This window comes from Clinocottus analis, unplaced genomic scaffold (assembly GCF_023055335.1).
Source record: "Clinocottus analis isolate CAN_PGR_092001 unplaced genomic scaffold, fCliAna1.0.p SCAF_21, whole genome shotgun sequence".
Classification (NCBI taxonomy): Eukaryota; Metazoa; Chordata; class Actinopteri; order Perciformes; family Cottidae; genus Clinocottus; species Clinocottus analis.
This window is the reverse complement of record NW_027175943.1, coordinates 6,447,695-6,460,271: the sequence shown is the minus strand read 5'-3', so window position 1 is coordinate 6,460,271 and position 12,577 is coordinate 6,447,695. Positions and strand designations below refer to the sequence as shown.

General features: G+C 39.6%; 1 protein-coding gene across 3 annotated transcripts; it reads right to left on the bottom strand.

The window, feature by feature from the left end:
• Positions 1–4,030: 4,030 nt before the first annotated feature.
• On the bottom strand, positions 4,031–10,904 carry LOC137792498 (E3 ubiquitin-protein ligase ZFP91-like). 3 transcript variants are annotated; one of them, XM_068588223.1, is made up of 11 exons: positions 10,254–10,470; positions 9,856–9,887; positions 9,614–9,736; positions 9,459–9,495; positions 9,230–9,370; positions 8,978–9,136; positions 8,677–8,727; positions 8,513–8,591; positions 8,188–8,302; positions 7,900–7,999; positions 4,031–6,349 (listed from the first exon to the last, which is right to left on the bottom strand). In XM_068588223.1, the coding sequence occupies exons 1-11, from the start codon at positions 10,340–10,342 to the stop codon at positions 5,488–5,490; spliced, it is 1,788 nt and encodes a 595-aa protein (XP_068444324.1). In that variant the 5' UTR covers positions 10,343–10,470; the 3' UTR covers positions 4,031–5,487. The 3 variants fall into 3 exon arrangements, with proteins under 3 accessions (XP_068444324.1, XP_068444321.1, XP_068444323.1); XM_068588220.1 differs by having other exon boundaries at positions 4,033–6,349; positions 10,258–10,904; XM_068588222.1 differs by having other exon boundaries at positions 4,036–6,349; positions 9,261–9,347; positions 10,258–10,904.
• Positions 10,905–12,577: the final 1,673 nt, after the last annotated feature.

The following is a 12,577-nucleotide window of genomic DNA, read 5'->3' as shown; positions in this document are numbered from 1 at the left end:
TTGCGCTGCAGAGTGTTTAATACATTTGGCTACAGACAGTACAATCCTACCGGTAACTATTAGTCTAATACAGTATGTCTTAAACATTTGTTTCACCTTCCAAAGAAGGGTATGACAGAAAAGATTCAGAACCACTGGTGAACAGTGTAGCAGCATATTCAAGTATAACATCAGGAGATAACTTGGTGACCAGAGCAGCAAACATTACACCTGATCATCACAGATTGTTCCAAACCAAAATCAATACAAGCATTTAAAGTTTGATATGGAGTTAGATAGATAAGATATGTTAATAAGGTGGAACATGAAAAGCGACGTGACCTATTAAAAATAGCAAATGGCTACAGATTCAGCTGCACATCATTCACAGTTTATCAGTCATGTATTTTTGGCTACATTCTAGCAGTTAGTAGGTTTTCTAGTGTTAGGAACAGCAGAAAATTTAGTCATGACAACTAAATCCAGTTAAATAAAATAAATAACACACTATACACAATCGTGTTTAAACAGTCTAACTGGCCACTTCACAAACCAAACTTTAGATCATGTCCACACTCACTACTTTGTCAAAGTAAATAACAACTGTGGCAAACTGGAGGTCTTGTCAGCACTTTCTGTGGAATTACCAACATGTGGGAAAGGCTGTCTACAGGGCTTTGTTGAAAGGAGATTAGTTGCGATTTTAGTTAAGCAGTACTATTTTTAACCTCTAGTTTTCCCATTTGGAATATATAAAAGGGGAAGCTGGCTGTTAGTGTTGAGTTTGTTCATTTATAGATGTTGTTGGATTGAAACGAAGAACAATCAGACGTCTACTGTTGCTTCCTTCTCCGTGTGTAAGACGTGGAGGGTCTGCGCAGCATGGTCAGCCCAGTGGACGAGCTCCAGCAGCACTCGATAGGTCCACATTTTGAGCCCAAAAACTCCCCCAGCACCATCGGTTTCCTACACAGAAGAAAGTAACTTAACAGCCACTGCCTTTTACCTTACCAAGATACAGTATAACAGAAAAGAAAAGATGTTTCAAGGATCGATAGGCTGAAGTAAAACACTACTTATGTTAAGGCCACGCTTATACTTCCAAAAGTGAATAAGTCTAAACCTGCAAAAATATGTATTTGAGCAACATTATCATTCATTTGTAGTTCTGGTTATGTTTGCCTGGCAAATGCAAGCCTGATATTCACATTTAGCTGTTAAATTCTCCACTTTGTTTACCAGCTAGTTGCTAACTTTGTCTGCCTGCTGTTTGGTGCTGAAAATAGTAAAGTTGCAAATCAAAACAATGAATTAAAAGATGCTAAAATGATCAGCTGAGTTGAGGGACCAGCAGGCTTGGGCGGTGATTCCTTTTGCGTTCGTCACTATGAGAGACACCTTTTACATTAAATCCCATGTTAATATTCAAAACATTGATTGTTGCAGCTTTAAACTCAATTTAAAGATTATTGTGGATATCTAAGCGATTAAGTCTTACAATTGAATCTTTGTTCCTAACATTAGTCATAATAACATAAGAGGTATCATTAATATAATACAGGGTTTAGTCACACCCTTGCTGTAACATTTTGATAGCTAAGCTCTCGTCCCTGATGAACCACACCTTCCACACCATGCAGGACACTGGCAGCGCTGCACAGCTCCTTTAGGCACCAGCTGATTCATTCTCAGTGTCTAAGGGAGAAGTACCGAAAGTGTTTCCTTCTCGCTGCTCTCAGGCTGCATAACAAGCTGAGCTCACAGTATTCTACAAACATGTATAACACTTTAATCACTTTAATTAAACTCATCATCTGGTGCAATATACAATACATTTAAATACTTTTCATATACTTATTTTTTTCTGGTTGTATACTTGATATTGCTATTGTATTCTTCTTTACTGTTTTTATTACCGTTTTACTGTTTATGTATATTACTTCTCTTGTGTGCATTGCTGCTGCAATCCTAATAAAGGATTATCTTATTTTATCTTACTTTGTTTCGTACAATTAAAAAAGAAATATATAAAATATACAGCTTTTAAACATGTATGAAGCACAAGTCAGAGATAGCTACTCGCATACGAAAGGTTTAAATTAGCTAGTTATTTTCAGAAGGCTTGGGCGATAAAGAAAAAGGCTCTTCGTCAGGAGAATCTTTAGTTTTAGTTTTCTTCCTTCTGCTATTCGGTGTAGACCTTATTTGAAAATGTTCGAAAAAATATGTCACTTAAAAATATATCAACCTAAATTATATTTGTGTGTGTATATCCATAGAAATACAAACTTAACTACAACAAATACTGCACCTCATTACACTGATGGTCCGGGGTGACTTCCAGGGTCACGCTCTCGGTCTCCACCAGACTTTTGGTGCTACAGAGCAAGTTCTCCAGCCGGAGTCGGACGTTCTTCCTCATGGTCTCATAGTCGCCTTCCAGCTCACCCCATTCCTCCTCTTCCTTCAGGATGACACAGTGGATCAGCCCCAGGCACTGCCGCAGAGCTGAATGCAGCAGCTGCACCTGCTGCTCCGTGCTCCGCTCCTTGGAGTCTGGGGAAAGGGACACAATGCGTCCTGCGTCAGGGGTGTGGTCCGACAAGAAGGTCTCCTTCTCTTTCTGAAAGGATGGGGACAAGATATTGGTTTCATTGGTTGACGAGGAGTGCAAATCAGACAGATGCAAGGCGCTTCTTGGGCTTGGCACTATGGGGCTCACATTTTTATTTTAGCTCAAGTACACATTTAACACTAAATGACAGCCATATCGATCAATTAAAAGGTCTTCTATAGCCAGGATGAGGCACAGAAGCATGACAGATGAGGTGGGAGGGGTGGGGATCCAATCCACTCTATCCATTAGGTACCCCAGGAGAAATGGAGGGGAGGTGGAAGTGGTGGCTTTTAGTAGGATTAAACTGCATCCCTTTCAACTATACACAAGTGTATACTGCTGAATGCTAAAGCGCACACAGGCACACAGTAAAACGTAAAACACATCACCGAAACGCGACAGGTAGCTTAGCTGGCAGCCGTCTCCGTACAGTAACATGCTCGTACTCCACAAGTACCGTTAACCGTGTTGTGCCCCGCCGGCCCCGGGGACTACGAGGCAAACAAAACCAGCGCGTAGGCGGGTAACTCACGTAGAGCTGGAGCAGACGACCACATTCGTGGCGCAGTAGCCGGGCAAGAGCCACCGCATTCCCGGTCTGCGACGGGCCAGGCACCGGTGTGTCCGGCGCACTCAGCAGCTGCTCCTCCTGCTCTGCCATTTGCTCTCCAGCCCCGTTTATGTGATAGCGAGCTGGATGAAGACCGAGCAGAGGAACGAGCGGGCCCCTCACGTCGTCAAGTGTTGGCACCGAAACTACTTGGGAAACCTTTTTTGTGTGCGTGTGTGTGTGTTGTTGTTTTTGTGTGTGTGTGTGTGTGTGGGGGGGGTACTTTAGCGGTTTGAACACGGACCGCAGATCGTCCCAGCGAGTGTCAATGAAGCGTGTTTATGTTGGCGTTCATGTTGGCGAGCACGCAAAAGGAGAGGGGATTTAATTGGTTCCGCGAGTCACAGGGGCGTTTTTAGAGGGCCGTACTGCCCCCCCCCCCCTCTTCCGTCCCCCCCTCAAAAACGTCACCATGTGGCCCACCCATCCCTTCCACACATAATAAAACACTGGGTTACTGTCAGATAATGTGGAAAAAAACACACCATCCAAATATTTTCTGAGCAATTAAATTTCCAAAATGTACACACACACAATTTCATTCTCAAACCTTATATTTCCTTCTTATTACAAGATGCATATCTGCTAACATATTTTCTGACTTTAAAACACGTATAGAAAATGTGTCATTTGGTTTAGACAATACAAAATGTAATTAATGTATTATTTGCAAAACACAATTTCTATAAGACAAAATAAACTGTAATGAAAAAAGCTTCTATCAATGGATGATTTTGTCAGGTTATAATATATTTATATTTTGTTGAAACAATACCCTGACCATTATTAAACATACAGTTGGATTCAAAAGATACTAGAAGTTCTCTAGTTTGAATTAAAGGGTATACTATAAAGACTTTATTAGGTGTATTCATTAGGATTCAAGATTGGCATCGGTGTAGGTAGATCAATTATTACATGTGGTTTTCATATGTGCTATGGTGCTGTTTTTCATTAAATGTTGACAGATAAATTGTAGTAATTTGGCTAAATCATATAGAAGTCTTTTTTGTCCCTTTTACATAAATCAACTATAATTATGTCATCTTACTGAAAGTATATGTCAAGAATAAAAGACAAAAACTTCAGAACACGGTTCTCTTTATTATTATCCACCTGAACACATTTTCTAATAAATTAAGACCATAAGATTACGTGTGTTCAGTAGTAGTGGCAGTGCACAGAGGTATATTGTATTTTCTAAGATTGCTTAAAAAGAAAATGACAAAAACTATTTATATCCTAATACTGCTGCCTGCATAGTCTTAACTGTGAGCAAATATTAAGGCAACAATCTGTAACCAATAAAATCAGATGGTTCAGTTCAATTTGGAAGGGAAGTGACAACTTAGATCCAGGAAAGTGAATACGAGGAAGGCATTTTAGATCTTTTCTTTAGCAAATTAGTTTATGGGCCCTTTTTACACAAGACATAATACCGTGTTGTGTAGGATGCTGGCTCACTGTCATGACCGACTGGGACACTTAAATAAAACAAAGCCATCAATAATATAAGTCACACTTGTGCTTTTCCCACTATAATATGTCAAAATGTCCGCTGTGAAAGAAAAGACCTCGCCTCATCTCAAAATGTTATAAAATTAAGTTATATATTTTCTCTGTGATTTATTTTCATCAAAATCATTTGTGGACAGGCCTAGAAGAAAAATGTATTTCCTTTTTCATATTTATTTTAATCTTACAATAAAGATTATTTTACTTCAAGAACCTCATTTGGTTTTGTTTGTTGCTCACAGTTAATTAGTTATGTAAGTTTTAGTTAACTAAAACCACTTGAGTAGGAGTATGTCAATTACATCATTCCTTCACAAATAGACAGGAAAGAGATTGTGTGTGTATGTGTGTGTGGGTGTGTATATATACACACCCACACACACACACGTTACTTCCTTGTACAATATGTACTATCATCTTGCAATCTTTTTAATGTACTTTTCTTCTCGCCACATACATACATAAACAAACACAAGTCACAAAATCAATAATATAATAATATTCCGTAAGTGGTAAAAGAAGTGTATGTAATCTATAATATAATAAAATCATACTCCCTGATGTAAGTAGTTCTCTGTCGCTATGTACTTTAGATAACTACTGTGTTACACTCCATGGAGATAAAGTCTATAATTTCAAATATTTAGAATGGCATCTTCAACTTTTGACAGGTCCTTCAGTCTTTTGTTCCTTTCTTAAATCAAAACTTGTTTGTGCATAAAGTTTATGATGTTTAGATAATTTTGTGGCCTTTTTTATGTATTATTTAGATTAAACTGTCTCCGTGAACCTCAGCACACTGTAAAAGAATCTGTCTTCCGCCTTCTCTCTCCCATACAATCCCCTCATCCTCCTTCCTCCTTTCCTCGTTACCTTCCCACATCATTTCCTCAACGTCCTGATGACCACCACCCACCACCACCCTGTCCCACAGCTCACCCTCCCCTGGTAACTGTTCATCCTCATCAGTCTCCCTGCCCCACTGCATAGCCTGCTGCGAAGCCAGGGAGGCTGTGGAGGCCAGTGTGGTGACGGAGCTCAGGGTGAGGAGGGTGCTCTGAGGGTCCGCAATGGTCATGGACGCGGCGGTGCTGGCCGGAAGGGTGGAGAGCTGAATGAGCTGGGGGTGGCCGACGCTGGAGAAGTTAGAAGTAGCAGCCGTGAGGTGCAGCAAGGTGGGGGCTTGCTGCTGTTGTGCCACCTGCACCATGTGGTGCGTGGGCAGAAACTGGCCCTGACCCTGAGATACATCTATCCGAGTCTGTGGGGCGAGCGGGCGCCCCACCTGCTGAAGTGGAATGAGCACTACTTCCTGATTCTCCTGGCTGACAGAGGGTTGGTTGGGTTGATTGAGCTCCGAGACAGTCTCTGGAGTCGGGGCGAGCACTTGGACACTCTCTGGCATCAGGGTGGAACTGCTAATTACTGAGCCCCCATTAGCTGCCAGGGCTTCAGCTATGAGCACCTCGGGGTGGCTCTTGGCCTTGTGTGCAACAACAGAGTCCTTTTTCTCAAACTTTTTACCACAAATAGAGCAAAAGAACTGGTAGGAGGATTCTGCATCGTGCTTCTTCATGTGCCAGTTTAAGGAGGCCTTCTGACGGCAGGTGAAGCCGCAGATCTCACACCTGCCACAGAGTGGAGACAAAGACCAGGTTATCGTCTGAACGACCCTTGAGTCTCATTTGGCCTCCAATGTACTTAGAATCAGTAAAAACATCAAAGTATTTAGATCTTTGTATTTACACTGCATACGTTAGAATCATTATTATTATTCATACATTTATATTAGGTATTCAAAATTGTATTGTAATTAATTCATAAACAATGTTTTATTGCTGAGATAGAGCGAAGTCTAGCTATTTTTTTTACACTATACTATAAGCTCATGATAGATTTTTACAATCTTTATCTGCAAAGTAACTTGATAGTATTTGATAAATGTAGAATAGAAGTAATAAATAACAAAACTAAAGTACCTCCGAACTGTATTTTAGTTAAAATAAAAATCTACATCGCATCACATCATGAAAAGACAAACTGAGCAACTGCTGTTATCACAATATTGAAATATTAATGTTATAAAAAATGAAAACTGACACAAACTCAATCAATAAGTACATTTAAGAAAGTCGTTTATAAAAAATTGTTTACAATATACTTTTAATTTCATATCCTGATATACTATTATACACAATAAACAGTATGCATTATGTTGTTAATTCTATGATCTGAAAAGGATTCAAGTAGGTGAGCTCCACTTAGCTTTGATAAACAGTGAGGGACGAGATGGGAAGCCATTCAATAGCAAACAATGAGTTTAAAGTTTGATGTGTTTGCCTTCTGTGTTTGTTTTTTTAAAATAGTCCTTTTTTTTCAAAAACAAACAAAAAAATAACAACTGAACAACTGAAGATAATATGTATTATGGGGTTGTTCTACATAAATAAATAAAACTACACTGAAATAATGGGAATTCTTAAGGCTGATTTATACTCGGGTTTTACGCAGAGACGCAAGCACGCAAGGCCGACTTTGCTCACAGTTAATTAGTTATGTAAGTTTTAGTTAACTAAAACCACTTGAGTAGGAGTATGTCAATTACATGGCCGACTTTGCGTGGTCAAATGGCCATTTTGCGTGCGTGCGTGAGTCACCCCAAATTTCTGACTATCCGTCAAAGCTACGCGAGCCGTGCGCAGCCCGGAAGGCTGTGATTGGTCCGCTAACCACATCCTTTCCGAGTCTCGTATTTCTGGTTTCATAGCATAATACCGCCATTTTTAAAAGCCGCAGCAAAAAAACGAATGATTGATCCTGTTGAAGAACGTTTCGCTGAAGAAGTCGAAAAATATGAGCACTATATCAGCTTCAGCACCACCAACTCGTTTTGACTCCTGGTCGCCATCGTTTAGTGAGTGTCTGGACATCAAGACTGGGTATGTAAACAAACCAACGATTTCCACGACTTTCACGCCCAAAGAGGGCGTGGGTTAGTCGACTCTAAACGGTCGTTGCGCCGCCTACTGTTCTGGCGTACGGAAAACGCAGGGGAACTAAAACCGTAGTTGGAGTTGCAAGAGTATAATTCAGCCGTTACTTGTAATAATGGACAAGCCAGACTTACAGTTCTTCCTCGCCCACATTGTGACATGATATTCCAAAGTTTGCTACTCACTGGATTGGTTTTTCTCCTGTGTGAATCATCCTGTGCACAGCCAGGTTATGGGAGCTCTTGAAGGCACGAGCACAATACTCACAGATGTAGTCCCTTTGATCTGAAATACAGATGTCAAGCAGAATAAATAAACTGCATCACAGCAGAGACACAGAAAATGGAATGTTTCCAATTACTACCATGCCATTTCCAGCTGCCCGACAAAACACTATTGTAATAATCAAATAAACCTAAGCTATGTTGCCAGTCTTAATACTGCGTGAATAAACATGTGTGCTTTAACATCACCTGTATGATGTTTTGCATGGCGCAACAGCTGCTTCTGCAGTCGAAACAATCGCCCACACGAGGGATGATCACACACATACTTCTTTTTAAGCAAGTGCTGGTATTTGATATGGTGCTGAAATAAAGAAATGAGAGAAAAAGAGCAAATATTACAGCTAACTTAGTCTAAGTTCACAGATCTAAAACAGTATGTAAAAATGCAGGACACCAATGAGACTTCTAATGGTGAAAATAATATTGTTGCTTGTGTGCAATGCAAAATTTAAAAACAGTGCTTTTAAAAATAGTTGGAGCTATCATGGTTACGGATGACAGGATGGCAAACCTGTAGGTAACGTGGGTGGGCCAAGACAGTACCACAGCCCTCAATTTCACAGCGGACATATTGCACAGGGGGCTTTTTCCTATGGCGGCAGGAAAAAAGGGAGATGGTATTATAATCATATTTGATACAAATACTAAGATGATTATAACAACTATCACTGTTACCTTTGTTTTGGCAGCCGAGGGACTTTGTCATCTTTTTGTTGTCTACCTCTCCTAGAAGGAAAACAAATTACAAAACAGAACTTGAGATGTTGACCAATACTTAAATCTTCCTTCCCAAACTTGCAATAGGATCATATCTATATTGTTAAGTTCCTGGATGATGCAATGAGCAAACATGCAGGCTGTCAGACATTAGTGAGGGTGTGTAGCTTCAGGTAATAATAAGATGTGAAATAAACTTATTAGCCATCAGTCTTTCTGTGTCTTCTTTTAACTCATTATCAACTCATATTTTGCTTACTTCCTGGGTGGCTCTGTGTTATTATCCGCTCCATATTCCCTCTGAAAAACAATCTCTGATGATTCTTCCTTTTTAATGTTGTCTTCTTCCACATCCTTTTCTGACTCTTCTTTCTTGACTTCCTTTTGTTTTAACGTTGTATTCCGCTTTGATCTTTCCCTAAGGAAATAAGAGATAAAGCTTAATATACTATCGAGACTAACATTTTAACAGTCATAATGTTTTATATAAAATAACATTCAGGACTAATACTCATTATGGAAAGGCTCTGAGCTCAGCATACGTCTTTGTCTCGGGTTTATAGATGAGGTCATTTGGGTCATCTCTAAATGGAGGTTCTTCGTCAAGAGCTGCATCTGGATCTGCAATGCTAATAGGGACATCCACACCACACTGGCCACAATTAAATCCGCATTGGCAAATCAAACATGATATACTACATTGTCTTAGTTGCTCATCCAATAAGATGTATACCACTCACTTGTCATTGCTTCCTTTTACAGAACCAGTTTCCTCTCCTGAACAACAGAGATAATGAATGTTATTTCTTGCTGTTGTTTGTAGTGAAATAGTTATGAAATATGTATGTGCAGTATATAATTAAAAAAAAAAGAATGCAAGCGGGCTTTGTCTTACCGGCCTCTATCTCTGCTTCAGGTTTGCATGCTGTTGCTGGTGTGATGCAAGAGGCTTGGGTTGGAGGTCTTCCTTTGCCTTCTTTAGATTTGGACAGCTTTGATCCAAGAGTGCGTTTGGATGCTGAGGAGGTCAGTGTGCCCAGACATTAGTGACAGGTGTAATACACAACAAAAACAAAATGCCTACAAATAGATGAAAAGAACTTGAGTGTATTTTTAAAAACAAAAACAAATGTATACCATTTTTGGTTGTGGATTTCTTTGCTGCAGATCTGTGTGAGAGAGTCTACAGTAAATATTAGTCAAATACAAATACATTTTAAAAAAATTGTAGTGTACCTTCGAATACACATAGTATGTTATAACTCAACTGCCCTGAAAACAACATGATGACATGAGCACAAACAGGACAACACGTGCATTTAACTAATTTGTTTTGGTTTCAACATCTGGTAAACCTATAGCTTTAAGAACCCCCAGAGCACACTTCCTACAATTACAGCCCTAAGCCTCCTTGCAGTGTAGTCTCACTAGTAGCGCTAACTAGCCTCTGAGCGTGATAAGCAACGTTAGTAAGCTAGTTTGTTGCAATATTAACAGTGTACTCCGATGTATTTGACGTACATTAGTGCAGGCACCTACTGTATGTTTTTGGAGCGTGATCCCACAGGTCTCCCACGTCCACGGTGCATGCTCTTAACGCTAGGTGTTTGCCTGCAAGTGGCATTCTTGTAACTATTAACGTTAGTCCTGCCAGCTCCAACTCCCCTGGCTCGCAAAACTCGAACACCCGACCCAGAATCACCGGAGTCGGGGGAGGTCACTGTGGTTTTCACGAGTCTTTTGCTTCCTCTTCTCCCGCTTGACGGTTCAGTCGAGACCGAGGATGGTTTGGCGGCCTCCGTTGAGTCTCCGATTATCTCAATCCCAGGTCGAATATCTGAAACCTCGTCTTCCTCCGAGTCCATGCTGCTCATATTTAACTGTTATGACCCTTACAGACCTTTGTAATTAATGTTAGTTTATTTAACGCCAATTATGAACATATAACATAAAAAAACAACGTAACATTGAAGGCCCTTTTGGGACCAAGTTATGTTAGCTCGGTCAAGAGTAAAGGTAATGTTAAGTCACTACGCAAGCATTTCAATAACTCACTTAATAATAAAACAAAGTTAACGTTGCAAGATAATTTAATTTTACAAACATTCAACATTATCTACTTCTTAAAGCTATAGCAAACCTCATATTTCCTAAACGGAGTATAGGCCCGTTTGGGATGCGTCTCCTTTAAGAGCAGCAGCAGCAGTAGCGGGGATATGCGAAATCATTATGTTTGGACTCACGGGCTTCCATACTAATTTAAAAAGGTGATTATGGGAAATGTAGTTCAAAGTACAACTCATGGCTCTGTGCATTTAGGTCTGAGGGTCATGCAATTGAGCTTAACTTGTTACAATATATCTCAGTTATTTTGGTCCCATGACTAATTCATGTATATAATTAGACTATTTAGAAATATATTATTTTACTTTATCATTCTTTTTCCTTTAATAGCACACATTTAAAATGGTTTGATACTATTAATCAGAATCAGAAAACCATTTAGTGCCAAATATGTTCATACATACAAGGAATTTGTCCTGGTGGACATTTAACAATAAACATAAAACATTTTAGTCCAATAATAAGGGAGCATGAATATTAACTGAGTATTTACAATCAGAACTATGTAATCTACAAATTAAAGTTAAAATAATTTGTGTGGCGTGTGGTCTTGGTCTTGATGGACCTCAGCCTCCTGCCAGAGGGAAGGGACTCAAACTATTTATGTCCAGGATGAGAGTGGTCGGCTACGATCTTTTTAGCCCGCTTCAGAATCCTTAAAGTCCTGGAGGGACAGATTACAGCCAATCACCCTCACAGCAGAGCGGATGATGCGCTCCAGCCTGCCCTTGTCCTTGGAAATGGCTGCACCGTGCCAGACGGTGATGGAGGAGCAGAGGATGGACTCAACGATGGCTGTGTAGAAGTTCTTCCTGAAGTCCACAACCATCTCCACTCTGTCTTCAGAGTTCCATAAAATTAAAATCCATACATTTTATCTAAACTGACAAATAACCTTTCCATATTGTATAATGTAGCATGGGGTCACAAATAGACAGTATTACCCCAGTGAGGCTGTGTCACAGCAGGTATGTAAGGTGACATGTCTACTGCCATGTGGCTGAAAAAGTAATCTTCACACATGAGTGACAACAATATTGTATACACCGTCTACAAATGAGATGTTGAGATTTCAAGGTTGCAAGGGGTAACTTCCTGTTCTAAGCAAGTACCGAGACATCTCACAGGCAGACTGATATAAAAGGTTTTCATTATAATAAATAGTGTCCTGCTACTTTTCAGAACATGTGTGGAAGGTCTTAATTAGTGGGTCGACAGAAACAACTAAAAAATATTTTGGGGCGAAAGAAAAAACGCTGAATCAGTGCTCAATTTAAAAGACCTTTAGTCATGAATATTGATGTAGTCACCGACTCAGACCTACATTCTTATATTCACATTCAAAATATTATCTTTTCTACCTTGAATTACACAACAATTCAGGAATGTATACATCTCAGCAAGAAAATAAATTGATTATAAAAGTATAAAACATCACTCCGGTTGTCAGATCCTTGCATGGCTTTCTATGTGTCAAAATATATATTTTCTGTTGTTTTAAGTCGTAAATGGTTGAAGAGCAAATTACATTTATGATCTGTTGCACTGTAACCTCATTGGATTTAAAATTGTATTACTTATATTGTTTTTATTCCTTTTACATTATTGTATTTTTGTATACTATATTAACCCCAGTCTGCTCCAGCACTGATGTTTCTTAGCCAACATATCAGACTGTTGGCTAATGATGCATTAGGCATTTTACATAAATGGATGTGGACATCGATGTGACTGC